The 26,776-nt window shown below is 44.2% G+C and overlaps 1 protein-coding gene across 1 annotated transcript in view; it reads left to right on the forward strand.

Moving 5' to 3' along the window:
• The window catches only part of LOC309545908 (adapter SH3BGRL-like), a 174,721-nt gene that overhangs the window by 51,467 nt on the left and 96,478 nt on the right, over positions 1–26,776 (forward strand). Inside the window, exon 2 of the mRNA XM_082245329.1 lies at positions 1,663–1,848. Coding sequence (XP_082101455.1) covers positions 1,663–1,848 — 186 coding nt within the window. The remainder of the gene's footprint in view (positions 1–1,662; positions 1,849–26,776) is intronic.

Genomic DNA, 26,776 nt, shown 5'->3' on the forward strand with positions numbered 1-26,776 from the left:
CAGTGGTCGTTTTGGAGGTGTGTTTGGGGTGGTTATCTTGTTGGAATACTGCCCTGTGGCCCAAAGTGGATCATGCTCTGCTTCAGTATGTCACAGTAGATGATGGCATTCATGGTTCCCTCAATGAACTGTAGCTCCCCAGTGTTGGCAGCACTCATGCAGCCCCAGACTATGACACTCCCACCACCATGCTTGACTGTAGGCAGACACACTTGTCTTTGTACTCCTCACCTCATTGCCGACACACATGCTTGACACCATCTGATCAAAATAAGTGTATCTTGGTCTCATCAGACCACAGGTCATGGTTCCAGTAATTGCTCCAAAACAATATGGTGATGCCACCTTTCTCCTGCGCTTAGAATCCAAGCTCCCCGACCACACTTCGCACGGGACTCACATATGGCATCTCGGATGGCTAGAGTTTTGCTGCCCAAAAGGACTGTTGTAGTCTAACAGCACTACAAACACAGAAAACAAAGAAGGGCACACTGACCTAGCGCATTATCCTCAATAGTATGGCTTTATTAATAAATCATAAAAATGGCTACTCACAAACAGAAGTTAAAAATGATCATATCAGACTCAATTGCTTGAGTGTCAGGAATAGTCTATTTCCAAAGACAACCTCTGGATATGACGCTGAGCATGTGCACCATGGCGAGGCGTGTCAACCATGGCGAAGCCTGTTCTGAGTCGAACCTGTCCTGGTAAACCACTGTATGATCTTGGACACCGTGCTGCAGCTCAGTTTCAGGGTCTTCGGAATCTTCCTATAGCCTCAGCTATCTTTATGTAGAGCAACAATTCTTTTTTCAGATCCTCAGAGAGTTATTTTCCATGAGGTGCCATGTTGAACTTCCAGTGAGTGAGAGCGATAACACCAAATTTAACACACCTGTTCCCCATTCACACCTGAGACCTTGTAACACTAACAAGTCACATGGGGAAATGAGGGAAAATAGCTAATTGGGCCCAATCTGGACATTTTCACTTAGGGGTGTACTCACTTTTGTTGCCAGTGGTTTAGACATTAATGGCTGTGTGTTGAGTTATTTTGAGGGGACAGTAAATTTACACTGTTATACAAGCTACTTTACATTGTAGCAAAGTGTCACATGAAAAGATATAATAAAATATTTACAAAAATGTGAGGAGTGTACTCACTTTTGTGAGATACTGTGTGTGTGTGTATATATATATATATACTGTATATATATATATATATATAAACTAGGGTGTTTAAGCACTATAGTGGCAGGATCTACACTTACATTTGAACACAGTATATATACATGGTGTTTTTTTGTCTTAAAGGTGAAACGCGGCACTTATATTATTTAATTTATATGGGAGGTTTGGATATTCTCTCCCACATTTATGTGTTCTGGCTCCTCCTTTTATTTACAGTATAAAATTACAAAAAATCTTTACAAATGGGAGATCTTTATAATATCCACAGCAGGTGTGCAGACCAAGGAACTGAGATCTCACCAATAGAGTCCAGAGAGATAGAAGAGACTGTCATGTGATTTAACTCTCCAGGACCTATTACCAAGAAAAATATGGAATCATTCATCATATCTGTCACATATGTTTTTAGAAATCTTCTAAAGAGAGGTTCTGGATTCCTTGTAGATAATTGTATTTTTTTTCTTATAGATAAAAAAGAAACAGCAAGATGTGGTCGGTTTTTTGGAGGCGAATAGGATTGACTTTGAACAGAAAGATATCGCCTGTAATGATGACAACAGGAAGTGGATGAGAGACAATGTCCCCGGTGAAAAAAAACCAGACAACGGAATCCCTCTCCCTCCCCAGATCTTCAATGAGGAGCAGTACTGTGGGGTAAGACCCCATTCCCACCTCAGTGATTTGTAGCTTGAAGCTCAAAGCTCCAAAAGGCTGGAGGAGAAAAAAATAAATTATTCTCTATGGAGTTGGTTCACATCTCCACTCCAAGTTGCCTGAAGCTCAAAAAAGTTCTGGAGCTTTCGTAGCTTAAACCGGGCAGGTTTGAGCATTTTTGGTGCGTTTTTATCCCTATAGAAAATAATAATAATGCGCCATTTGTGCGTTTTGCCCGTTTTGTCGCACGGTTTTGTGCAGATTTTCTGCTCAAATAATAAACATTTAAAAAAAAAAAAAAATAGTAATAATATATGAATAGAAAAATGTAAAATAACTAAAAACATCATAAATAAATAAATGAATACTTTGTAATAATACATAAATAAATAATAATTACCCCTAACCTTAAAACATATTAAATACATTATTATAAATTATAATACAAATAAAATAAAAAATAAACCCCCAAACCCAAACAAAAAAAAATTGTTAATAATAATAATAAAAAAATATTTATTTATTTATTTTGTGTTAGAGTGTTTAGTTATTTATTATTATTTTTATTATTTATTATTATTTTTTTAAGGGTTAGGGGTTAAAGTTAGGGATTATTTATTTATTTATTATTACTTAGTATTCATGTATTAGTTACATAGTTAGTGAGGTTGAAAAAATACATTCGTCCATCCAGTTCAACCTATGATGTGTGTGTGTGTTTGCTGTTAGCCGTACATTGTATACCCCTGTATGTTGTGGTCTTTAAGGTGCCCATCTAATAGTTTTTTGAAACTATCGATGCTCCCTGCTGAAACGACTGCTTGTGGAAGAGAATTCCACATCCTTACTGCTCTGACAGTAAAGAACCCCCTACGTATTTTAAGGTTAAACCGCCTTTCCTCTAGTTTTAGTGAGTGGCAGTGGCGTCTCCAGCTTTTATATTTAGGGGGGGCACATGGGGGGACGGGATCAAAAGTAGGGGGGCCAACTATAAAACGCAATTTTTATATATATATATATATATATATATATATATATATATATATATATATATATACATACATACACTATCTATCTATCTATCTTAGAATGCACTCCAGAGGCCTTGTTACAAATTCACTTTGTTTTATTTGTTGAAAATACAATACACATGAGCGTCAACGTTTCAATCTGACTAGGGACTTTCATCTAGATGCTAAAAAGTCCTTAGGCGTACTTCCGAGAAGGAAGCTGAAGAGTACCTTTAACATGACCTATAAAAATAAACCTGAAATATTCCTGACAGTGGACATCAAAACACATAAACATGAAATATTACTGACAATGGACATCCAATGAATAATCATGAAATATTCAAGTTAAATGGTCAGGAATACTTCATGTTTATGCATTTGATGGCCAATGTCAGGAATATGTCAGGTTTATGCGTTTGATTCCCAAAATGGAAATCAAACACAAACTTGAAATATTCCTGACAATGAGCATCAAACTCATAAACAAAGTACACCTCACAACGGGCATCAACATTAACGTGAAATATTGCTGGCAACGGCCGTCAAATGCATAAACATGAAATATTCCTGACAGTGGATATTAAAAGCATAAACCTTAAATGACAATGTGGACTGACACACTGACAGCATTTTACAGCTGGACATAGCAAACTTACAGACATGTATTATACATGTTTGCCATGTTCAACTGTAAAGTTCTGTCAGCGGGTCAGTCCACATTGTAATTTTCAGGGGCGTGAGGATGGTACGAGAAAGGAAATGTGCAGTGGACTCACTGCTCCACTTACCTGGCACCTCTAAAACCGATGTCCCCGGGCCTGCTCCTTGCGTGCTGGCTGTGTCTAGCTCCTCTGCTGCTTGCTGCTGCCTCGCCTTACCGGTGACTCCACTGACGTTGTCCACACACTCATGGCCTTCAATAGCATAAAACATGAAACATTTGTGAAAAATTGGCCAAATAAAGACATAAACATGAAATATTCCTGACAATGGGAATCAGTCACGAATATTTCATGTTTATATATTTGAAGGCCCAGAGCATGCAGACAGCATTAGCGGAGTCACCTGTAAGGTGAGGCAGCAGTACGCAGCAATGGAACCAGACACAGCGAGCCAGCACACAAGGAGCGCACTAGTGGAGCAGTTCAGCTCAGCTGTAAAATAAATTCGGTCAGCATGTCAGCCCACATTGTCATTTTCAGGGGTGTGAGGATGGTATGACATGCAAATGTGCAGTGGACTCAATGTGAGTCCATTGCACATTTGCATCTCATACCCCTGAAAATGACAATATGGGCTGACATGCTGACAGAATTTTACAGCATTGTTCAGCTGTAAAATGCTTTCAGCTCAGCATGTCAAGCACTGTCCACATTGATAATTGTTGGGTCAGGGTGTGAGGGTGGTATAATGCATGGGCAGTGAGTGGACTCACTGCTCCAGTGACTCACCTCCCACTGGCTGTGGCAGCCACCTCTATGATGCCGCCAGGCCTGCGGCTGCTACTCCTCGTGTCCTGGGCTGGTGGCTGGCTCGGCTCCTCAGAGTCCTCCACTCGGACCACTCTTCTGTATACTGGCGCTTGCTTGCTGAAGTTGCTGGCTCACTGGCTGGGCTGGCATATGCTTTCTGCTGCCAGACGCCAGTGTCCCCGATCCCCGACAGACTGAGACTGCTGACAACACGTGACGCCAGTCACGCCACTCCCGCGCGGCGGCGCACGCTTTCGGCCAGGCTGGGGCAGGCTGGTGCTTGGTGCACACTGCGCAGATGCGCGCCACGCACTCTCCCTATGCTGACGTCATGCCGGCGCCGCTCCGCTGTGCACGCCCCCTCCGCCCACCCGCCGGGACGGGTCGGGACATTGCTAGGTGGGAAAAAGACCAGGGGCTTCAGCCCGAAGGTAAATTTGATAACCCCTCACACATTTTAAAGTCCAGCCCAAGCTCCTCCCACATTTAAAAAGTACCGCGCATACTCCACCCAATGCCCCTCCTCAGTCAAGGGTCAGACATGGGGTGCTATGGAGCATGGTACAGGGGGTCAGGAGGAGAGAAGAGGTGAACAGGGGGTCAGGAGGAGAGAAGAGGAGAACAGGGAGTCAGGAGGAGAGAAGAGGAGAACAGACATTCTTCTCACTGACCTCCAATGTAAGGAGACATTCTTCTCACTGACCACCAATGTAAGAGACATTCTTCTCACTGACCACCAATGTAAGGAACGTTCTTCTCACTGACCACCAATGTAAGGAACGTTCTTCTCACTGACCACCAATGTAAGGAACGTTCTTCTCACTGACCACCAATGTAAGAAACGTTCTTCCCACTGACCACCAATGTAAGAAACGTTCTTCTCACTGACCTCCAATGTAAGGAACGTTCTTCTCACTGACCTCCAATGTAAAGAACGTTCTTCTCACTGACCTCCAATGTAAGGAACGTTCTTCTCACTGACCACCAATGTAAGAAACGCTCTTCCCACTGACCACCAATGTAAGGAGCATTCTTCCCACTGACCACCAATGTAAGGAGACATTCTTCTCACTGACCACCAATGTAAGGGACATTTTTCTCACTGACCTCCAATGTAAGGAGACATTCTTCTCACTGACCTCCAATGTAAGGGACATTCTTCTCACTGACCACCAATGTAAGGAACGCTCTTCCCACTGACCACCAATGTAAGGAGCATTCTTCCCACTGACCACCAATGTAAGGAGCATTCTTCCCACTGACCACCAATGTAAGGAGACATTCTTCTCACTGACCTCCAATGTAAGGAGACATTCTTCTCACTGACCACCAATGTTAGGAACATTCTTCTCACTGACCTCCAATGTAAGGAGACATTCTTATCACTGACCACCAATGTTAGGAACGTTCTTCTCACTGACCACCAATGTAAGGAGACATTCTTCTCACTGACCACCAATGTAAGGGACATTCTTCTCACTGACCACCAATGTAAGGAGACATTCTTCTCACTGACCACCAATGTTAGGAACGTTCTTCTCACTGACCACCAATGTAAGGAGACATTCTTCTCACTGACCACCAATGTAAGGGACATTCTTCTCACTGACCTCCAATGTAAGGAGACATTCTTCTCACTGACCACCAATGTTAGGAACGTTCTTCCCACTGACCTCCAATGTAAGGAGACATTCTTCTCACTGACCACCAATGTTAGGAACGTTCTTCCCACTGACCACCAATGTAAGGAGACATTCTTCTCACTGACCTCCAATGTAAGGTGACATTCTTCCCACTGACCTCCAATGTAAGGAGACATTCTTCTCACTGACCACCAATGTAAGGAGACATTCTTCCCACTGATCACCAATGTAAGGAACATTACATTACATTACATTACATTACAGTATTTAAACTAGGAAGGGGGGGCAAAAGAGTGAAAATACAAGAGTCCAATTGCCCCCCGAAACAATGCCAGAACAGGTCAGAAGCACAGAGGTTAAGAAATGATAAGCTCAGAGTCCTGTCTACAAATGCTCGCAGTTTAGGTAAAAAAATCAATGAACTTGGGTCAATAATGGAATCTGAGAATGTAGATTTAGTGGCTGTTACGGAGACATGGTTTAATGAAAGAAATGACTGGGACATAACCATACCAGGGTACTCTTTATACAGAAGAGACAGAGTAGGCAAGAAAGGAGGAGGAGTGGCCCTGTATGTGAAAGATAGCATTAAATCTAACCTAATACAAGTTGGTGAGGCCAACATAGAGTCAGTTTGGGTTACGTTGCAGTTTGCTAATCATGCAGTAACTCGTGTAGGTGTGATATATAGACCACCTGGTCAAGTTAAAGAACTAGATGATCTACTAGTTGAAGAAATAGCTAAAATGACAATGAAAGGAGAAGTTATCATTATGGGAGATTTCAATCTTCCAGATATAAACTGGAAAACCAAAATAGCAAGTTCTACCAGGAGTACAGATATTCTAAATTCCCTACTGGAGTTGTCTCTGCAACAAGTGGTTGAGGAGCCAACCCGGAGGGAGGCCATTTTGGATTTGGTATTCACAAATGGGGATTCGGTATATGATGTCATTGTAGGCGAAACCTTGGGATCTAGTGATCACCAGTCAGTGTGGTTTAATATAAGAACTGTGAAAGAGTCACACCACACAAAAACAAAAGTTTTAGATTTTAGAAAAACAGACTTTTCAAAAATGAAATTAGTCATAAATGAGTCCTTATCAGACTGGAACGGATTACATGGAGTCCAGGAGAAATGGGACTACTTAAAAGGTGCATTATTGAAGGCAACAGAAAATTGCATTAGACTTGTCAGTAAAAGCAAAAAAAGGAAGAGACCACTGTGGTACTCAGCAGAAGTGGCCCAAATCATTAAAAATAAAAAGCTAGCATTTTGTAATTATAAAAAAACCCAGAGCAATGAAGATAAGGAAATCTACAAGATTAGGCAGAAAGAGGCCAAGCAAGTTATAAGAACTTCTAAAGCGCAGGCAGAAGAAAAACTAGCTCAGTCTATGAAAAAGGGGGATAAGACATTCTTCAGATATATAAATGAAAAAAGGAAATTAAAACAAGGAATAACTAAATTAAAAACAAAGGACGGAAGGTATGTAGAAGAAAATAAAGGGCTAGCTGACTGCCTTAATGAATACTTCTGTTCAGTTTTTACAGAAGAAAAAGAAGGAGAAGGACCTCCACTTGAAAGGATGACTAATGAATCATTTGATGCATGTGTCTTTACAGAGGAAGACATTCTAAGATTGCTGTCTAAAGTGAAGACAAATAAGTCACAGGGTCCTGATGGGATACACCCAAGATTATTAAAAGAGCTTAGTGGTGAGCTGGCAAAACCATTAACAGATCTATTTAACCAATCATTAGTAACAGGAGTCGTCCCGGAAGACTGGAAATTGGCAAATGTCGTGCCCATTCACAAGAAAGGTAGTAGGGAGGAATCGAGCAACTATAGACCAGTGAGTCTGACATCAATAGTAGGCAAATTAATGGAAACCCTATTAAAGGATAGGATTGTGGAACATCTTAAATCCCATGGATTGCAAGATGAAAAACAACATGGGTTTACTTCAGGGAGATCATGTCAAACAAATCTTATAGATTTTTTTGACTGGGTGACTAAAATAATAGACGGTGGAGGTGCAGTAGACATTGCATATCTAGATTTTAGTAAGGCTTTTGACACTGTCCCACATAGAAGACTTATCAATAAACTGCAGTCATTGAGCATGGACTCCCATATTGTTGAGTGGATTAGGCAGTGGCTGAGTGACAGACAACAGAGGGTTGTAGTCAATGGAGAACATTCAGAACAAGGTCATGTTACCAGTGGGGTACCTCAGGGATCTGTACTGGGACCAATTTTGTTTAATATCTTCATAAGTGATATTGCAAAAGGCCTCGATGGTAAGGTTTGTCTTTTTGCTGATGACACAAAGATATGTAACAGGGTTGATGTTCCTGGAGGGAAACGCCAAATGGAAAAGGATTTAGGAAAACTAGAAGAATGGTCAGAACTCTGGCAACTGAAATTTAATGTGGATAAGTGCAAGATAATGCACCTGGGGCGTAAAAACCCAAGGGCAGAATATAGAATATTTGACACAGTCCTGACCTCAGTATCTGAGGAAAGGGATTTAGGAGTAATTATTTCAGAAGACTTAAAGGTGGGAAGACAATGTAATAGAGCAGCACGAAATGCCAGCAGAATGCTTGGATGTATAGGGAGAGGTATAAGCAGTAGAAAGAGAGAAGTGCTTATGCCGCTGTACAGAACACTGGTGAGACCTCACTTGGAGTATTGTGCGCAGTACTGGAGGCCATATCTCCAGAAGGATATAGATACTCTAGAGAGAGTTCAGAGAAGAGCTACTAAACTAGTACATGGATTGCAGGAAAAAACTTACCAGGAAAGGATAAAGGACCTTAACATGTATAGCTTGGAAGAAAGAAGAGACAGAGGGGATATGATAGAAACATTTAAATACATAAAGGGAATCAACTCGGTAAAGGAGGAGAGCATATTTAAAAGAAGAAAAACTACCACAAGAGGACACAGTTTTAAATTAGAGGGGCAAAGGTTTAAAAGTAATATGAGGAAGTATTACTTTACTGAGAGAGTAGTGGATGCATGGAATAACCTTCCTGCAGAAGTGGTAGCTGCAAATACTGTGAAGGAGTTTAAGCATGCATGGGATAGGCATAAGGCTATCCTTCATACAAGATAGGGCCAGGGACTATTCATAGGATTCAGATATATTGGGCAGACTAGATGGGCCAAATGGTTCTTATCTGCCGACACATTCTATGTTTCTATGTTTCTATGTTTCTTCCCACTGACCACCAATGTAAGGAACATTCTTCCCACTGACCACCAATGTAAGGAACGTTCTTCTCACTGACCTCCAATGTAAGGAGACATTCTTCCCACTGACCTCCAATGTAAGGAGACATTCTTCTCACTGACCACCAATGTAAGGAGACATTCTTCCCACTGATCACCAATGTAAGGAACATTCTTCCCACTGACCACCAATGTAAGGAACATTCTTCCCACTGACCACCAATGTAAGGAACGTTCTTCCCACTGACCACCAATGTAAGGAACGTTCTTCTCACTGACCTCCAATGTAAGGAGACATTCTTCTCACTGACCTCCAATGTAAGGAGACATTCTTCTCACTGACCACCAATGTTAGGAACATTCTTCTCACTGACCACCAATGTAAGGAACGTTCTTCTCACTGACCCCCTGACCACCAATGTAAGGAACGTTCTTCTCACTGACCTCCAATGTAAGGAGCATTCTTCCCACTGATCACCAATGTAAGGAACGTTCTTCTCACTGACCACCAATGTAAGGAACGTTCTTCTCACTGACCCCCTGACCACCAATGTAAGGAACGTTCTTCTCACTGACCTCCAATGTAAGGAGCATTCTTCTCGCCAAAGTGTACAGATGTCAATATGGGAAAAGCACTCAGTGTACAGATATAAGTGTTATATATGTTATATATAGGGAATAGCACTCACTAAGTGCTATTCCCTATGTATAACACTGATCTCTGTAAATTGAGTGCTAGTACCTATAACACTGACATCTGTACTACAATGAGTACTATTCCTTATATAACATTGATATGTGTACACTGAGTGGCACTCAGTATACCGATATCAGTGTGTACTCAGTGTACTAGGGAATATTAGCACCTGGTAGATGTGCACTGGGGAAGAAGGAACACTCATTCAGCCTGGCTGGTAATTATAGACACAAACTAAACTGCTGTAATTACAGTAAACTGTGTGAGCAGGGCAGGCATCAGAAATTGAGGCCCCTTAAACAGCTTTAGGCCTGGGTCCCCCCGTGCCTGACCACCACATTCCCCAGGGCCTGCCAACTGGCCATTCCCTCAAATCTGCCCACTTGTCAGAGGTGTACACAACATTTGTAGTTTGGGGGGCGATAAAACGCCATATCTGATCCCTACCCCCCCCCCCCCCGCGCAGCAGGAATTATACACACAGTCACACAGGTGTAGCACCTGCCAAGTGTGACCCATTCAAGTGAATGGGGCCACTCTGCAAACGCCCTGCAACTGTGTGCAATGCATGCCCATGTGGAATCCCAGGGGTTAAAGCAGGTGGTGAAGAGGTGATAAAACACCTCCTTTACCCCCTTGGTCGCTGTGCTGCACAAGGTTGCAGAGCGCTTGCTCCTCACTTGAATGGGTCACACTTGGCAGGTGTGACAGGGTGAATAATTCCTGATGAGGTATGTGTACACCCCTGGACACTGCAGTTAAAGGGGGTGTGGTTGGGTGGTGGTAAAAACAGGGCTCAAATATGGCATTTTTACCACCCCCCCCCCCCGATGTATCTACAGTATATACACAGACAGGAGAGAGAGAGAGAGAGAGACCCAGTACCAGGATCCTACTCTCCACTGAGCAGTCACCCCTGTGTCTCTGTGTGATGTAGTAGAACGCTGGAGCCAACAACCAAAGCGGAAGTGACATTAATCCAGGGGCACAGAGCAGGGTGTGGGCATGGTTACACATTGTGGAGCATGCATGCTCCATCCTCAGGCCATAAGACGCTACAGAGCAAGAGGCTTTATTTACATACAGAGGAAAATCAACAGTGTGGCTGAACCAATAGATGCTTTAACATTTAAGCTAACATTAAGCCCCGGGTCAAACTTATGCGATGCGGGAAGGCTGCGAATTTGCAGCCTGTTCCCGCATCGCAAACGCACCCCTGGCAGTTCACACTGCCATATGCGATACGCTGGGGGTGTCAATGTAATCTTAACGACACCCCCCAGTTTGATCGCATATTGCAGTGCGATCTGACAGTTCGCACAGGATCGGATCGCACAAGTGTGAACCACTGTGCGATCCGATCCTGATGCGGCTGCAAAAAAGGGTCATGTGCGTGTTTGCTGCGGGTGCAGTGCGAATTTAGCCATACAAAGTGTATGGCTAAACTCGCACCGCACAGCCGATAGCATGTAATGAAGGAGCAGTGCGCTCCGACATTACATGCGATCGCCGCAGCCGCACTAGTGTGAACCGGCACTAAAGGGACAGTACATTGAACATAACTGCAATATGACAAACAATGCTAATGTCATATTGCAGTTTAGCAGTTGTTTTCAATGCGCGGTCCTTTTAAATGTCATAGTGTCTATTGGTTCAGCTGCACTGTTGGTTTTCCCTTGTGTGTGTATATAAAACTGTGTGCTCTGTAGTGTGTTTGTGTTAACAATAGTAAGTGGGGTCATGGTACACCACAATCCCCCTACCCCCCACTAGCAGAAGTTCTATCTCCTCCCAAAGCACCCCCCAATCACTACACCATGTGTGCTACTTTCCCCCCCCCCCCCCAACTATATCTATAAACTATACACAGGGGGGAGAGAAAGAGAGAGAGGGTGGAGGAGGAGAGAGAGAGAGAGGGGGGGGGGGGAGATGAGTGGGGAGATAGGGGGGGGGGAGGGGGGAGAGAGGTTTGTTCACTAGTTGTCAAGTTACAGCATCCTGAAGAGCTTTTCAAAGGTCCAGTGTACATGTGGACTGACAGAAATAAAAAAGTGTAAGAATAAATAACCCTTCCTCACTTTAGAGATTCCCTATCACTTCATGTCCTGTCCACGATGTTGGCTACATGCAAAGGTGCTGAGTTTCCATACAATATTGCAGTCACCATGCAGGTCACCCTGGATGCTTGGAGAAAACAGCAATCTATGTCATCATAAACATTCCTCCACCATTATATACCAGTCCAGAACGGATGAGAGAGATAGCTCACCTAAAGCTGCATTTTCTCTCTGCTCTGAGGTCTTCTTCTGCTGTCGGGAGGAAGTGGGTGGAGCCAGACAATCAATAGGCACGGAGGAGGACAAGGCAGATCCTCCACTGCTCTGCATTCTGAGTCCTCTCTTCGCCTTGCTTTAATCCTTGGGACGTCACTGGTTGCTAGATGCCAAGCGGCTGGCAATCATAGCAACCAGTCTACTGTACACCAAAGCGGCGGGTGGAGGAGAGGAATAGGTCTCCGGGGTGGCTGTCCAGCAGGTACATTAAACTTAACTGCTGTCTGTGCATGGCATGGGCTGTCTGACAAAGGGGGCGTGTCCCGCATATCAGTTCCGCCCATCCCGACATCAGAGCTACATTTTGACAGCTCTGCTCTCTCTCTCCTTGCAGCTGCCTGGCTTCCCACCAATCACTGGCGCTGTGCACAGTGCAGGCGCAAGACAGAATGAGAATCCATGACTGTTGCTGTGCACATAAATTGGGGGGGCACATGGGGGGGCACAGACTAATTTTGGTGGGGCCATGGCCCCCTCTGGCCCCCCCCTAGTGACGCCACTGGTGAGTGGCCACGTGTCTTATTGTATTCCCTTTCTCTGAATAGTTTGTTCCTTATGCTAGGGTCGCCAGTACAGTATTTGTACATTGATATCATATCCCCCCTCAATCGTCTCTTCTCCAGAGAGAATAAGTTCAGTGCTTGTAGTCTTTCCTCATAGCTGATGTCCTCCATTCCCCTAATTATTTTTGTTGCCCTTCTCTGGACTCTCTCCAGTTCCAGCACATCCTTCCTGAGGACCGGTGCCCAGAACTGGACAGCATACTCCTGATGTGGCCGGACCAGAGTCTTGTAGAGTGGGAGAATAATCTCTTCATTTCTGGAGTGAATCCCCTTTTTAATGCATCCCAGTATTCTGTTGGCTTTGCTTGCAGCGGCTTGGCATTGCATGCCACTGCCAAGCCCGTTGTCTACCAGTACCCCCAGGTCCTTTTCCATCTTAGATTCACCCAGAGGTTCCCCCCCAGTGAGTAGCTTGCTTTCTGGTTTCTGGCACCCAAATGCATTACTTTACATTTTTCAACATTAAACCTCATCTGCCATGTAGTTGCCCACCCCATTATTTTGTCCAGGTCTGCTTGTAAGGTTTCCACTAGGGATGATCGAACAGTTCGGGTCGACCATCGGTTCGACCCGAACATTGACTGTTTGAAATTCGGCCAAATTTCAAACTTTTTGCTGAAAAAGTTTGGAATTCGGCAACCAGAACCGACCAAAATGCAATGGGACAGGAACTGGGCTTTAAAAGCCCGTGATTGGACCAGAACCATCAGTAAAAGCCAATTGAGGGGGCAGGAGAATGCTAGGAATGTGATTGGAGTGACTAGGGGGTCCAGAGGCCAATCATTAGTGAATAGCCCCCCAGTATATAAGATACCCCCGCCAAATCTCTAGCATTGTAATACAGGGATGTGGAAGAGAGTGGAAGCAGTTCTGTTACTTCTGCTTCAAAAGTGTCATTTAGCAATTATTAGTGTGAGGAAAGGGATATCTAGTGTAGTTAGGGTACTATTTTCCACTATGGTTAGATTTAATAATCTAGTTTATGTAGGGAAAGTGTTAAGTGTCAGGGGACCATAGTGTAGTGTAGGGTTAACTGACTCTGACTGCTATGACAGGGTGACAAAACCCTTCCATGTCAGGGTGACCGCTATAGAGAAAAGATCGTTTCTCTTAGAACTGCTATAGAACATGATAGTGGCTTCGCCTCTGTCACACCCGGCTTTTTGTTGCAGGCGTTTTATTGGGCTTTTTTGTGGACGTGTTTAGAGGCAGGCATGACATCAGAACTTCTGTGTAGGGGTATATATACACACACACACACATGTATTTATATATACACGTACACATATATAGGTGTGAAAGTAGCAGAACCCTATGCTTGCGCTAATGAAATAATTAACATGCATATGGCTTCTCTCCTATCACACCTATATGTGTGTATGTGTATAAATACATATAAGTGTGTGTGTATATATATCCCTATACAGAAGTTCAGATGTTATGCCTGCCTCCAAAGACCCCCAAAAAATGCCCCAAAAAAACGCCTGCAACAACACACCTGGGAGTTTTTGTAGCAGGCGTCTTTTTAGGCATTTTTTGGGCTTCTTTGGAGGCAGGCATAACATCAGAACTTCTGTGTAGGGGTATATATACACACACACATGTATGTATATATACACATATATAGGTGTGAAAGTAGCAGAACCCTATGCTTGCGCTAATGAAATAATTAACATGCATATGGCTTCTCTCCTATCACACCTATATGTGTGTATGTGTATAAATACATATAAGTGTGTGTGTATATATATCCCTATACAGAAGTTCAGATGTTATACCTGCCTCCAAAGACCCCCAAAAAATGCCCAAAAAAAAACACCTGCAACAACACACCTGGGCGTTTTTGTAGCAGGCGTTTTTTGGGCATTTTTGGGTGTCTTTGGAGGCAGGCATAACATCAGAACTTCTGTGTAGGGGTATATATAAACACACACATGTATGTATTTATACACATACACATATATAGGTGTGAAAGTAGCAGAACCCTATTGTCATGGATATGCAATAATGTATGGTAGCTTACCTGTTCCTCATGTCTGCATTAAGGGCCAGACTCTTCCTTCTGGCTGCTTTTATCACCTCTACTTCCTGTTCCTGGCCCACCCAGGTCATCACAGGAAGCCTATATTAACCAGCGCACTGCAGGCCTGCCTTGCTGTTCAACAGTATTTGTTTCCTGTTTGCCGTGTGCTTGAAACTACTCCTCTGTGTACCGACTTTGACTTGTCTCTGACTATTCCTGTTTGCCTGTTACCCTGACCTTTGGCCTGTCCCTTGACTACCCTTGTCTGCCTGTTACCCCGACCTCGGCTTACCCTTCACCATTCTGTGTGTCCTGTGAAGTGAGTGGCTGCTTCCCTTCACTCCCTACGGAGCGTGACCTGGGGGACCCCAGGGGCCGCGACCTGGGCCCAGCTGCAGCGAAGTCCATCCTCACCACTAGAGGCCCTGGTGAACACCTGCTGGGTCTTAGACTCCGTGCCCTGGGGAATCTTGGGTTCACGTTCCGGTCCATCTGCAGCAGTCTGCTATAGGGTTCACTACCTTGCGCTGCGCCCCTGCCTCCAACAGGGTGCAGTTGTCACCTGGCCACAGGTGACCTGACACCTATGCTTGCGCTAATGAAATAATTAACATGCATATGGCTTCTCTCCTATCACACCTATATATGTGAATGTGTATATATACATACATGTGTGTGTGTATGTATACCCCTACACAGAAGTTCAGATGTTATGCCTGCCTCCAAAGACGCCCAAAAAATGCCCAAAAAAACCGCCTGCTACAAAAACGCCCAGGTGTGTGGTTGCAGGCGTTTTTTTTTGGGCATTTTTTGGGGGTCTTTGGTGGCAGGCATAACATCTGAACTTCTGTATAGGGGTATATATACGCACACACTTATATGTATTTATACATATACACACATATAGGTGTGATAGGAGCGAAGCCATATGCATGTTAATTATTTCATTAGCGCAAGCATAGGGTTCTGCTATTTTCACACCTACCTATATATGTGTATGTGTATATATATATATATATACATGTGTGTGTGTATATATACCCCTACACAGAAGTTCAGATGTCATGCCTGCCTCCAAACACGCCCACAAAAAAGCCCTATAAACGCCTGCAACAAAAAGCCGGGTGTAAAAGTAGCGAAGCCACTAACCTGTTCTATATTAATTCTAATACAAACAAACTTTTTTTTCTGGTTCTGGACATGCTACAGAGCTGAAACTTCACAGGTACACGTTTTAGACCCCCCAGACACTAAATCCAAAGAAATCTCATTTTTTTTTTCAATAATTGGCTATCTATCAAAAATGACAATTTTTAGGACTTTTTTTTGTGTGATTAATAGTCCCTGGGGCAAGACCCAGAACCCTAGGCACTTTTTAGGGGCATTTATTGGGTTTTAGGGCTTCAAAATTGTGTTTTTTGATTACCGAAGTTCGGGTCCCATTGATTTCAATGGGGTTCTGAAATCCGGGCCGAACTTTCGGGAAGTTCGGGTGTTCTGGTCGAAACGAACTTTTGAAAAGTTCGATCATCCCTAGTTTCCACATCCTGCATAGAAGATATTGGCATGCTTAGTTTAGTATCATCCGCAAATACTGAGATTGTACTAGATATCCCCTCCTCTAGATCATTTATGAATAAATTAAACAGGATTGGTCCCAGGACAGAACCTTGGGGGACCCCACTTTCCACACCCGCCCAATCCGAGTACTTCCCATTAATCACGACCCTTTGCACTCTCCCCTGGAGCCAGTTCTCTATCCAGGTACTCACCTTATGGTCCATACCGACCTTCCTTAGTTTGAACAGTAAGCATTTGTAGCGAACGGTGTCAAAGGCCTTTGCAAAGTCCAGATACACCACATCCACAGGCTTACCTTTGGTGGCAGCTCACTTCATCATCAAAGGTCTTGTATATAGTCTCTTAACATCCCCTCCAAAATCTTGCAGACTAGTGATGGTAGGCTGACCTGCCTATAGTTACCCGGGATATATCTCTGCCCTTTTTTAAATATTGGTACCACGTTGGCTTTTTCCAATCAGCTGGCACCATACCCGTCTGTAAACTATCTTTAAAGATCAAGAATAATGGTCTGGCAACCACCTGGCTGAGCTGTTTAAGAACCCTTGGGTGCAAGCCATCCGGTCCCGGTGATTTATTTATGTTAAGTTTCTCTAGTTTGGTTCTAAGTCTATCTTCTGTTAGCCATAGCAGTACTTCCTGAGGTGTATTATTTAGTTTGGCCTTACAAGTTGGGTTAGTGTAGCCCCCTGTGACGGTGTTCACCGTCACTGGAATTTAAGGACAGATGGGTGATGGTTTGGATTGCTTCATATTTGTCAGCAATGTCTCCATGTAGAAATATTGAGATTTGTTCCCATTTGCCATGAGGTCTGTGATTTCTGAGTGCTGTGTGTGTTACATATCTTTCAGTGTCAGAGAGGCTTTCCTTTTGTTTGTGTATTGGGAGGGAATGTGGATTGCCCTGTCTCATGCTGAGTGCTGATGACCTCCCATTGTTCCGTGTCTGGCTATTGTGTACATTGATTGCCCCCTGGGGGCTTCTGTCTCATTACACATAACAGTCCTTCTAATCAAGCTAACAGGCCAATCCTTGCTGACTCATTTTCAAGTCCTCATTTGCATGGCTAAGGAGGACCTGAAGGAGAACGGCATGTACTGTGCAATTGACCAATGGGAAAGCAGTTGTTGGGGGCAGGATGTTCCAATTCTGTATAAAAGTGTGCTGTTTATTTCCAATAAATTGTCTTCCTGTTTGAACTTACATACAGCCTGCTTGGTGTTTGTTCTAATGGTTCCCGAATGGCACATAGCCGTAGTTCGGATCAAAGCTGACTCACTAGAAACAGAGCAGTGTCGGGAGAGTGGAAGCGAGCGAGCAAGGGTCTCGTCACATTGGTTGGCAGCGGTGGGATTTGCTCTCCAGTTACTGGGACACTCCAAACCACCACAGTCAATGACCAGCTATGCAGCATGCAGGAGAGCCACGCTGAAAGACTTACTTAAGAGCTGCGGAAGAACCGGTGGGACAAAGAACAAGGCCACCCTGATCAGTGAGCTAGCCGAGATGGATCAGAGGGAGGGTGATGCAGGACCCCGGTCAGTTGAAGACTTGTTTCAGCAACGAGTTCGAGAGCGGTTGGCATTATATGGTGCTAACCCATGAGAGACCGCCATACCAAATGCCATTAGAGACATCCAGCTGCAGGATGAGCGACAAGAGAAAGAACTAGAACGACAAGAAAGGGAACGAGAGCGGCAACATGAGCAGAGAATGGCAGAAATACGGCAATCGGAGAAAACGCCTAAAGATGCCGCGACTTTCCGTAAGTTGCCCTTTCGGGCGTTCAAACTATTTAAGGAAGGAGAGGAGGAAATTGAAGCATTCCTGCAGGACTTTGAGAGACTATGCCAGAAACATGAAGTACTGTCCCAAGATTGGGTCGTCTTATTGGCGAGTAATTTAACTGGCAGAGCGGCGGATGCATATCGGGCCCTGGAGGACAAGGACGCTAAAGACTACGACCGGGTAAAAGAAGCTTTGATAGCCCGATTTGCCATTACACCCGAAGCCAGCCGGATTAAGTTTCGAGAATCCCGGAAACAAACCAACACAACATACGTGGAGTGGGCACATCGTCTGCAGCGGAACCTTAAGAGCTGGTTCCAGGGAAGCCACGCTCATACCATAGAGGACATGACCCAGCTAGTACTATTAGAACAGTTCTTTAACCACACCCCTCCGGTAGTACGGGATTGGGTGCGAGATAAGCAACCACAGACGGTACAGCAAGCGGCTACTTTGGCCGATGAATATCTGGACTCTCGAAGATCAGGCGAAAACGAGCGCTATCCACTATCTCGGCCCAGTTTACCAGCCTCTAAGCCGACTTCAGTACCTCAGTGGTCTGCCTCTAGACCCCCAGCCCGACCCAACCCTCCTACCGGACCTAAGTGCTATACCTGTAACCGAACCGGTCATCTGCAACGATATTGCCCTACCCAATCCACGAGGTATCGAGAGACTAATCATCCATCCAGACCAGCGGCTCATTGCTTCCAGAATGAGCCCAACCATCGAGATGTTCAGGAAGAGTGCGGCAAACTTTTCGAAGCGGATCCTGTCCAAGCTGCTGCCGGAGATAATCGGCAGCACCATCGCCAGGCAGTATGGGTTAATGGGCAGCCGGCCCAGGGACTCCGCGATTCCGGGGCTACGATTACCGTCATCCAGCCTCACATGATTCCCCAGTCAGCCCGGACCGGCCAGACTGTTGCAGTCAGGGTAGCAGGGGGCAAGGTGCTACGTTTATCCACCGCCCAAGTCCTCTTGGATTGGGGCTCAGGGGAGCGATATGTGCGAGTGGGATTACTACGCGAGATACCCGCAGAAGTACTTTTGGGGAACGATTTGGGCCATTTAACTTCCTCTTATGCTCCAGAGGCCGCCATGGCCGGGACCACCAAACGTCACAGCCACAGTCGCTCTCCCATGTCAAATTGAAGGCGGCATATAGGAAGTAGAGTAAGTCCGGCAAATCCTGATCCTAACTGCTGTTTGGGCGTGTTTGGCCTAAGTCTTTACACAACGGAGCGAGATCTAAGAGAAGTATTTTCAAAATATGGTCCAATGGCTGATGTATCCATTGTGTATGATCGGCAGTCTCAACGTTCCAAATGTTGAAGACGCAAAGGAGGCAAAAGAACGTGCAAATGGAATGGAACTTGATGGAAGACACATACGTGTAGATTTCTCAATTACAAAAAGGCCCCACACCCCTACACCAGGAATATACATGGGAATGCGGAGGGGGTTATCCCGACAGACAGACCTGGAACGTTAAGACTACTTTTCCAACATCCTCAAGTTGACCCGTTCGGGGTCCCACTGTGGCTGTTGGACTGTTTCCCCGGGGGAAGATATGTGACGGTGTTCACCGTCACTGGAATTTAAGGTCAGATTGGTGATGGTTTGGATTGCTTCATATTTGTCAGCAATGTCTCCATGTAGAAATATTGAGATTTATTCCCATTTGCCATGAGGTCTGTGATTTCTGAGTGCTGTGTGTGTTACATATCTTTCAGTGTCAGAGAGGCTTTCCTTTTGTTTGTTTATTGGGAGGGAATGTGGATTGCCCTGTCTCATGCTGAGTGCTGATGACCTCCCATTGTTCCGTGTCTGGCTATTGTGTACATTGATTGCCCCCTGGGGGCTTCTGTCTCATTACACATAACAGTCCTTCTAATCAAGCTAACGGGCCAATCCCTGCTGACTCATTTTCAAGTCCTCATTTGCATGGCTAAGGAGGACCTGAAGGAGAACGGCATGTACTGTGCAATGGGAAAGCGGTTGTTGGGGGCAGGATGTTCCAAATTCTGTATAAAAGTGTGCTGTTTACTTGCAATAAATTGTCTTCCTGCTTGAACTTACATACAGCCTGCTTGGTGTTTGTTCTAATGGATTCCGAACGGCACATAGCTGTAGTTCGGATCCCGGAGCCTTGGTTGACCGAACTATCAGACGTTGCGATCTGCAAGCTGACTCACTAGAAACAGAGGAGTGTCGGGAGAGCGGAAGCGAGCGAGCAAGGGTCTCGTCACACCCTCCAATTCTTTTGTGAAGACTGAAGAGAAGAAATATTTACCATTTCCGCCTTTTCTCTGTCCTCTGTGGCCATATTTCCTTTGTCATCTTTTAGGGGGCCAATGTGTTCTGGCCTCGCTTTCTTACTGTTTATATACTTAAAGAATTTTTTGGGGTTCTTTTTACTCTCTTCCGCTATATGTCTCTCGTGTTCTATTTTAGCCGCCTTGATTTCGTCTTTACATTTCTTATTACACTCTTTGTAATGCTTGAATGCTGCCAATGACCCCTCAGACTTGTATTTTTTGAATGCCTTTTCTTTATCATTAATATGCATTTTTATGTTGGAGTTTAGCCACCCAGGGTTTAGTTTTGCTCTTTTAAATTTATTTCCCTTTGGAATGCACTGGCCAATCCCTTTGTTAAGTATGCTCTTGAAGCACTCCCATTTTTCCTCCGTGTTCTTTGTTCCCAGGGTTGTATCCCATTTGATATTTTATAGCAGTGAGCGCAGTTTTGGGAAATTGGCTCTTTTGAAATTCAGTGTTCTTATATTAACCTTATGTTTCCTATTACTATGATTAATTCTGAAACTAATTGACCTATGGTCACTGTTTCCTAAGTTTCCCCTTATTTCTATATCCGTAAGCAGGTCTGTATTGTTGGTAATCAGTAGGTCAAGTACCGCATTGTTTCTTGTCGGGGCGTTCACCATCTGACCCATGAAATTGTCCTGCAAAACATTTAGGAACTGCCGAGCCTTGGCCGAATGCGCGGTTCCTTCTGCCCAGTCTATATCTGGATTATTAAAGTCCCCCATTGTAATGTATTGTCTTTATTTATTATTTACTTATGATTATTTTTATTTGTGTGGTAATTTTACATTTCTTTATTCAATTATTATTAATTAGTAGTAGTAGTAGTATTACCACCCTAACCCTAACAAACAAAAAAAATAAAAATAAATAATAACCCTAACCCCAACTCCTAATCCTAACCCTAACTCTAACCCCTTACCCTAACAAAAACAAATATTAATACATGAATAATAATAATAATAATAATAAAAAAAGAAATGAAAGTTACCGTAATGGAAAAGCTAAGAAAGCTGAAATGCCTAGCAACAAATGGTGCAACAGATGATAGTTTTCTCTGTTGGCTAATAAAAAAAGCCGAATCTCAAAATTACGCATAAAAACACACAAAAAATGGTTGGAAGAATGCTCAAAGACACTATGCCCAGGTGTGTATACAGCTTAAGTGCCCCCCCCTGTGGGGCAACTCACATATAAAGTGGCCTTCACACCTCTTGTCAGATAAATGGTTTGCAAACTTTGTGACTCCCTGGAGAAAAAGTGAGTTCTGTAGCAGGTTAGGTACTTGAGCGAAAGATTATGGGTTGAGAAACATAGGAATATCTCATGGGCCTGGTGTCAGCCCTGCTGCAGTACGTTTGGTATCAAAGCTTCGATTTTACATACTAAAACCTAACCCCCTTATCCTTGACTTGTAGCACCCTTCTAGAATAGGTTGCTTGAGAGGTTCAAGTAAATTTAGTCTGTTTGGCTCGTCTGTAAACAATGAAGCAGTGTGTGATTATTTTTGTCTGTTCTGGGTCTCACAGGCTGCAGGCTCAGCTACTTCTGCCTGCCTTCTAGTAGATTCTAGAATGTAGTGGGTTGGGAGAGGCAGATCCTGGGCCTGATTATTTATGCTGTCTCAGCAGTAGGTGGCTGAGAAGGAGATAAATAGTCTCAGGCCTGGAGCGACATTGATGTTGTCCTGAAAAAGGAAATCCCAGCCTGAAGGGCTGCTGCTTCTCTTGCAGGTTAGCTGAAGCCTGCATAAAGCTCACCAAGGTCCCAGCTCAGTGAGAGCTGGGGGGCCTGTTGCAGAGAATTCAATGAGGTCTTAGAGTTGGGGGGCCTATCGCAGTGAGCTAATCGAGGGTCCCAGCTCAAGAGGAGCTGAGGGGCCCATTGTTCCTGTAAGCAGTTTTTGAGCAAAGCCAAGGGGGTACACTAAGGATCTGGCCTGGAGAATCATAGTACAGTGTCTACCCAATATTGTACAGGAAATATCGAAGTATCTGGAGACACAGGAAGTAGAGGCCTAAAAGTGGGATCCTAGTGACTGTCCGTTGTTTAACCTCTTTTGTGACTGTACTAGTGCTACTAAAGTGGAATTTTGCCCTGCTGGGAGTCCCAGAAGTTCTTGTGTCTCTAGTCTTTGCCAAGGGGGGGATGCCCCTGAAGAGAGTAAACAGAACGGAGAGAGTGCTCCAAATATTTTGTGCACTAAATTTTGGAATATCTCAAAGCTTCCCCGCACTCCATACAAATTTTTCCAGCAATAAAGCCTAAAAAGACATCCACTGCTTGGTTATTGTGAGAGTGTTCAAGTGTTGTGTGCCTGGCTGCCTGGGGACCCAGACAGGAGAACCTCAGATACCTGTCATGAGTTTGCACTACACACTCTACATGGATCTGCAGATTTCATGGTGCTATACATGTGAACAGCAAAGATATTATTTATTTTAGGGCTTGAAAGTTTTGGAGCTGTTTTAAGCACACTGAAAACAGTGAAACCAGAGGCGTGTCTCGAATGTTACTGTTTTTGGAAACCTTTAAAATGGTTGGTTTACCTCCACGTTAAGTGCATATGTGTCCAGACCATGGACATTAAAGTATTTATATATTCCTAAAGTGGAACTAAACTCACTGATTTAACTGTTTCCCAGAACACTTGCATTCTGTGCATGCCTTGAATGATAATTGTTAGAGTTACTAGTGCACTTATGTTAGTTCCCAGCCCAACCATCAAGCAAGCCTTTTTCAAACAGGAAGCCCAGGCACCATAGGTGTGCGCAGCCTATTGTATTAGGATGTGCACCCCAAAGCTCAAACACATGTTCATGTTTGTGTATTGTGACAGGAAGTCAGGTAAATCTGGGAATGTAGTCACTGAGAGGAGACACATTCCCACCTGCTTTGAAAAGTTCACTGATACTATAGGGTGTTGGCTGCAAAAAGAGCCAGCAGGAAGTTGAAAACCATTCAGCTGTTCAGAATGAGGAGATCAAGGCCTCTATAATTTGTCCAGAGAAAATCTATTGAGTGCTGCCTCCTGTCGCCGTGTGGGCTGGGAGAGGAAGGCAGACATACGTGTACCTCCCGACGCCGTGTGGGCATGGGAGAAGGACTGCTGCCTCCTGTCGCCATGTGGGCTGGGAGAGGGGGACAGTCGGATGTGTGCCTCCCGACAAGCTGGTGAGCATGGGAGAAGACCCCCTACAGCGATGTGAAGCTAAGGAGGGTAACCACGAGTGAAGACGTCTCAAAGGTGAGAAGACAAAGTGTTCCATGTGAAGAGTGTGAAGAGTAAAGGGACCTGTTAAATGAACTGTGTTCAATGTGAAGAATCTGAAGAGTAAAGGATCCTGTTATAAATGAACATGTGCTGTGTGAAAGAAAACAAAGGGACATGTTCAATGGACAATGTTTGTGCTGTGTGAAAAGCAAACAAATGGACATTTGAGTGTCTGCTGTAGGATCAGCAGTGTCAGCCCAACAGTAGGTTGGGAAGACTTCTTAGGTAGGTTCCAGCGTGAGAAGGTAGCCGCCCACAGAGGCAAGGATTTATTTTGTCTTTTATTTTATTTTGGCTGTTTTGATGCTTGCAATTGTGTTAAGTAAATTGCATGAATAAATCAGTCTTGTTTTCAACTTCTGCTCGGCTATCTCTCTGTGAAAACGCACCCCCAAAGGGGTCATCCACGCCTACCACCGAGCTAATCCCTTACATATGGTGGAGGTATGCAGTGGGCAGAAGCAGCAAGATCCCTGCAAGGAAGTGCAAATGTTTGATGAACTTTATCTGGTGCATGAGATTGCACAATCTAGGTGTGCAGGAGAGAAGATCCTGACAGAAAAAAAAAAAAAGTGTTTTAAAGAGACAGCGGTCTCAAAATTATTTGATGAACTTTGTTGTGTCTGGTGCAAGTGACTGCACAAACTGTGTGTGCAGGAAAAGAGATCTTGCAAGAGAGAGAAAAACTACATGTGTTAAAGAGACAGTGGTCTGAAAATTTTTTGCTGGACTGTGAAAAATTTGTCTGTGGAGTTATTGAAGATGGGGCGTTCAAAACGCCTGAAGAATGCAAAGATAGATGAAATGAGAGACCGGATTCTATGGATGGAGGGGATGTTACCGTCTGAACCAGCCCCATCCATGCCTAAAGAGAGTCTACTAAAGAGGAAGGTTGTTGTCCCTAGCAACACTGATGAAACTGCTATGGAGACGCAGTGTGCTCAGATGAAAAGTAAGCTCAAAATGGGGGAGATGCTGAAACAACGGAGCTTTGCAGCTCAACAAAAGGCTCATCAAGAGAGCATGGCAGGCTGGAAACAGAGACGCCAGCAGCCAATGGAGGCCATCGGTTTGGAAGAAACCGAGTATGTGTGCAGGGCTGAGTTGGATGCCTTGCAACGGAAAATGGAAGAAAAGGAACAAGCCTTGGAATTGCTTAAAATGGAGCATAGAAACTTGCAGGAAATGAATGAACTACTCAAGTCTCATGTGTTACAGTGGGAAGAATCCACTGCTCTTCTTTTGGTCGAGTTGCAAAAACGCAGAGAGACTATAATGGAGAAAGATACCATCCTCATGGAAAAGGAAAGTGAAATTCAGACTTTGCAGAAGCAAAGTATGGCTGATAGGTTGGAGTTGCGTAATCAGCTGGAAAAAAGTCTTCAGTCTTTGGGAGCTACAAAAATAGACCTGCAGGAGTCGCAGGAACAGAATGTTGCTCTGAAAGCGACATTGTCTCTCAGCGACAACGAGAAAAGTGAAAGAGAGGCTAAATTACTGAGTACTGTGTATGAGCTCACCACTTTGAGCAATGTGGTAGATGAATTACGTGCAGACTGTGAAAGTTGGAAAGGTGAAGCCCAACGTTTCCAGCAGCAGTTAAAGGAGAAAGAAGCCTGTGTGGCAGAATTACAGTCTCATTCCCAGAAACTAGCCAATGAGGTGAAGGCTCTTATGCGGGGAAAAGGAGATTGTGAACATAAGAGGGAAAAAGTAGAGGCACGGCTTCTGGAATCGCAAGTCAAGGTGTCAGAAGGTGACCGATTGTGTGCTAAGCTGTTAGAGAAGGCAAACCGATTGCAGGTTGAGTTGGACAGTGTCACAAATCGGCTTTCTCAAGCAGACAGCAAATCTAGAGAAATTGCGGAAGATTTTTCTATCTTGGAATCGCAGCTGCAAGACACGCAGGAACTCTTACAGGAAGAGAGGTGTCAAAGGCTGAGTTTTAGCACAAAGCTCAAACAAATGGAAGATGAGAAAAATGGCTTCCTGGAACAATTAAAAGAGGAGGCGGAAGCAAAGAAAAACCTATCAGAGCAAGTCGCAACATTGCAAGCTCAGATAGCGGATATGAAAAAACGCATGGAAGAAAGCGTTGGTTCATTACAGTGTGTTGAAGATGTGAAAAAGAAGTTTGATCAGATGCTTGGTGAAGAGAAGACTGTGTCTGCAAAATATGCAGAAGAACGCGACCGCGCAGAAGCGGAGGCGCGTGATAACGAGAGCAAAGCCCTGTTCTTGGCTCGCTCCTTGGAGGAAGCTCTAGAGTGTAAAGTTGAACTAGAAAGAGTTAACCAACAGCTGTGTACAGAAATGGAAGATTTGGTCCGCTCCAAGGATGATGTTGTGAAAAGCGTTCAGGAGCTAGAAAAGTCTAAGCGAGTCTTAGAACAGCAAGTAGAAGAGATGAAGATTCCGTTGCAGGAACTGGAAGAGGAATTCCAGGCAACAGAGGATCTGTCCCAAAGAGGGGATAGTGTGCCTGATGCAGTTTTTAAAAGGATCAGTGTTTTGGGGTCTGTCCTGAGTGAGCCTCAGAAATGTGATGACATGTGGCTTGAATCACCCCTTTGGAATAAACCGTTCCTTCAAAAACTTCAAGCATTGGAAAATGTATCATTAGAACTTCAGCAAACAAAGGAGCTGAGTAAGAAATGTGGTGATTTCTCAGTTCAGGCTGAAAACCTAGTGGAGAAAACTAAGGCTGTTGGTGAAAACGTGAAGCAAATGAATAAGTGCCTTTCAGGGAGTGTTTCCAAAATGGAACTGGTGAAAGACGGGTGGCAGAAGTTTGATCGTGATCTTGAGATGCATTCCATGTGGAATTCAGATAGAGAAAAAGAACTAGGTGACCTTGAGCGGTCAAATAGTTCAGCAGAAAGTGCATTGAAGAAACCTGTAAAAGAATGTGTTGCAGTTCCATGCTTCTTCACTGATGCAGAGAGGAGGTCTATAATGGATACCACCCA

Source organism: Pelophylax lessonae (assembly GCF_965119305.1).
Source record: "Pelophylax lessonae genome assembly, chromosome: 2".
NCBI lineage: Eukaryota > Metazoa > Chordata > Amphibia > Anura > Ranidae > Pelophylax > Pelophylax lessonae.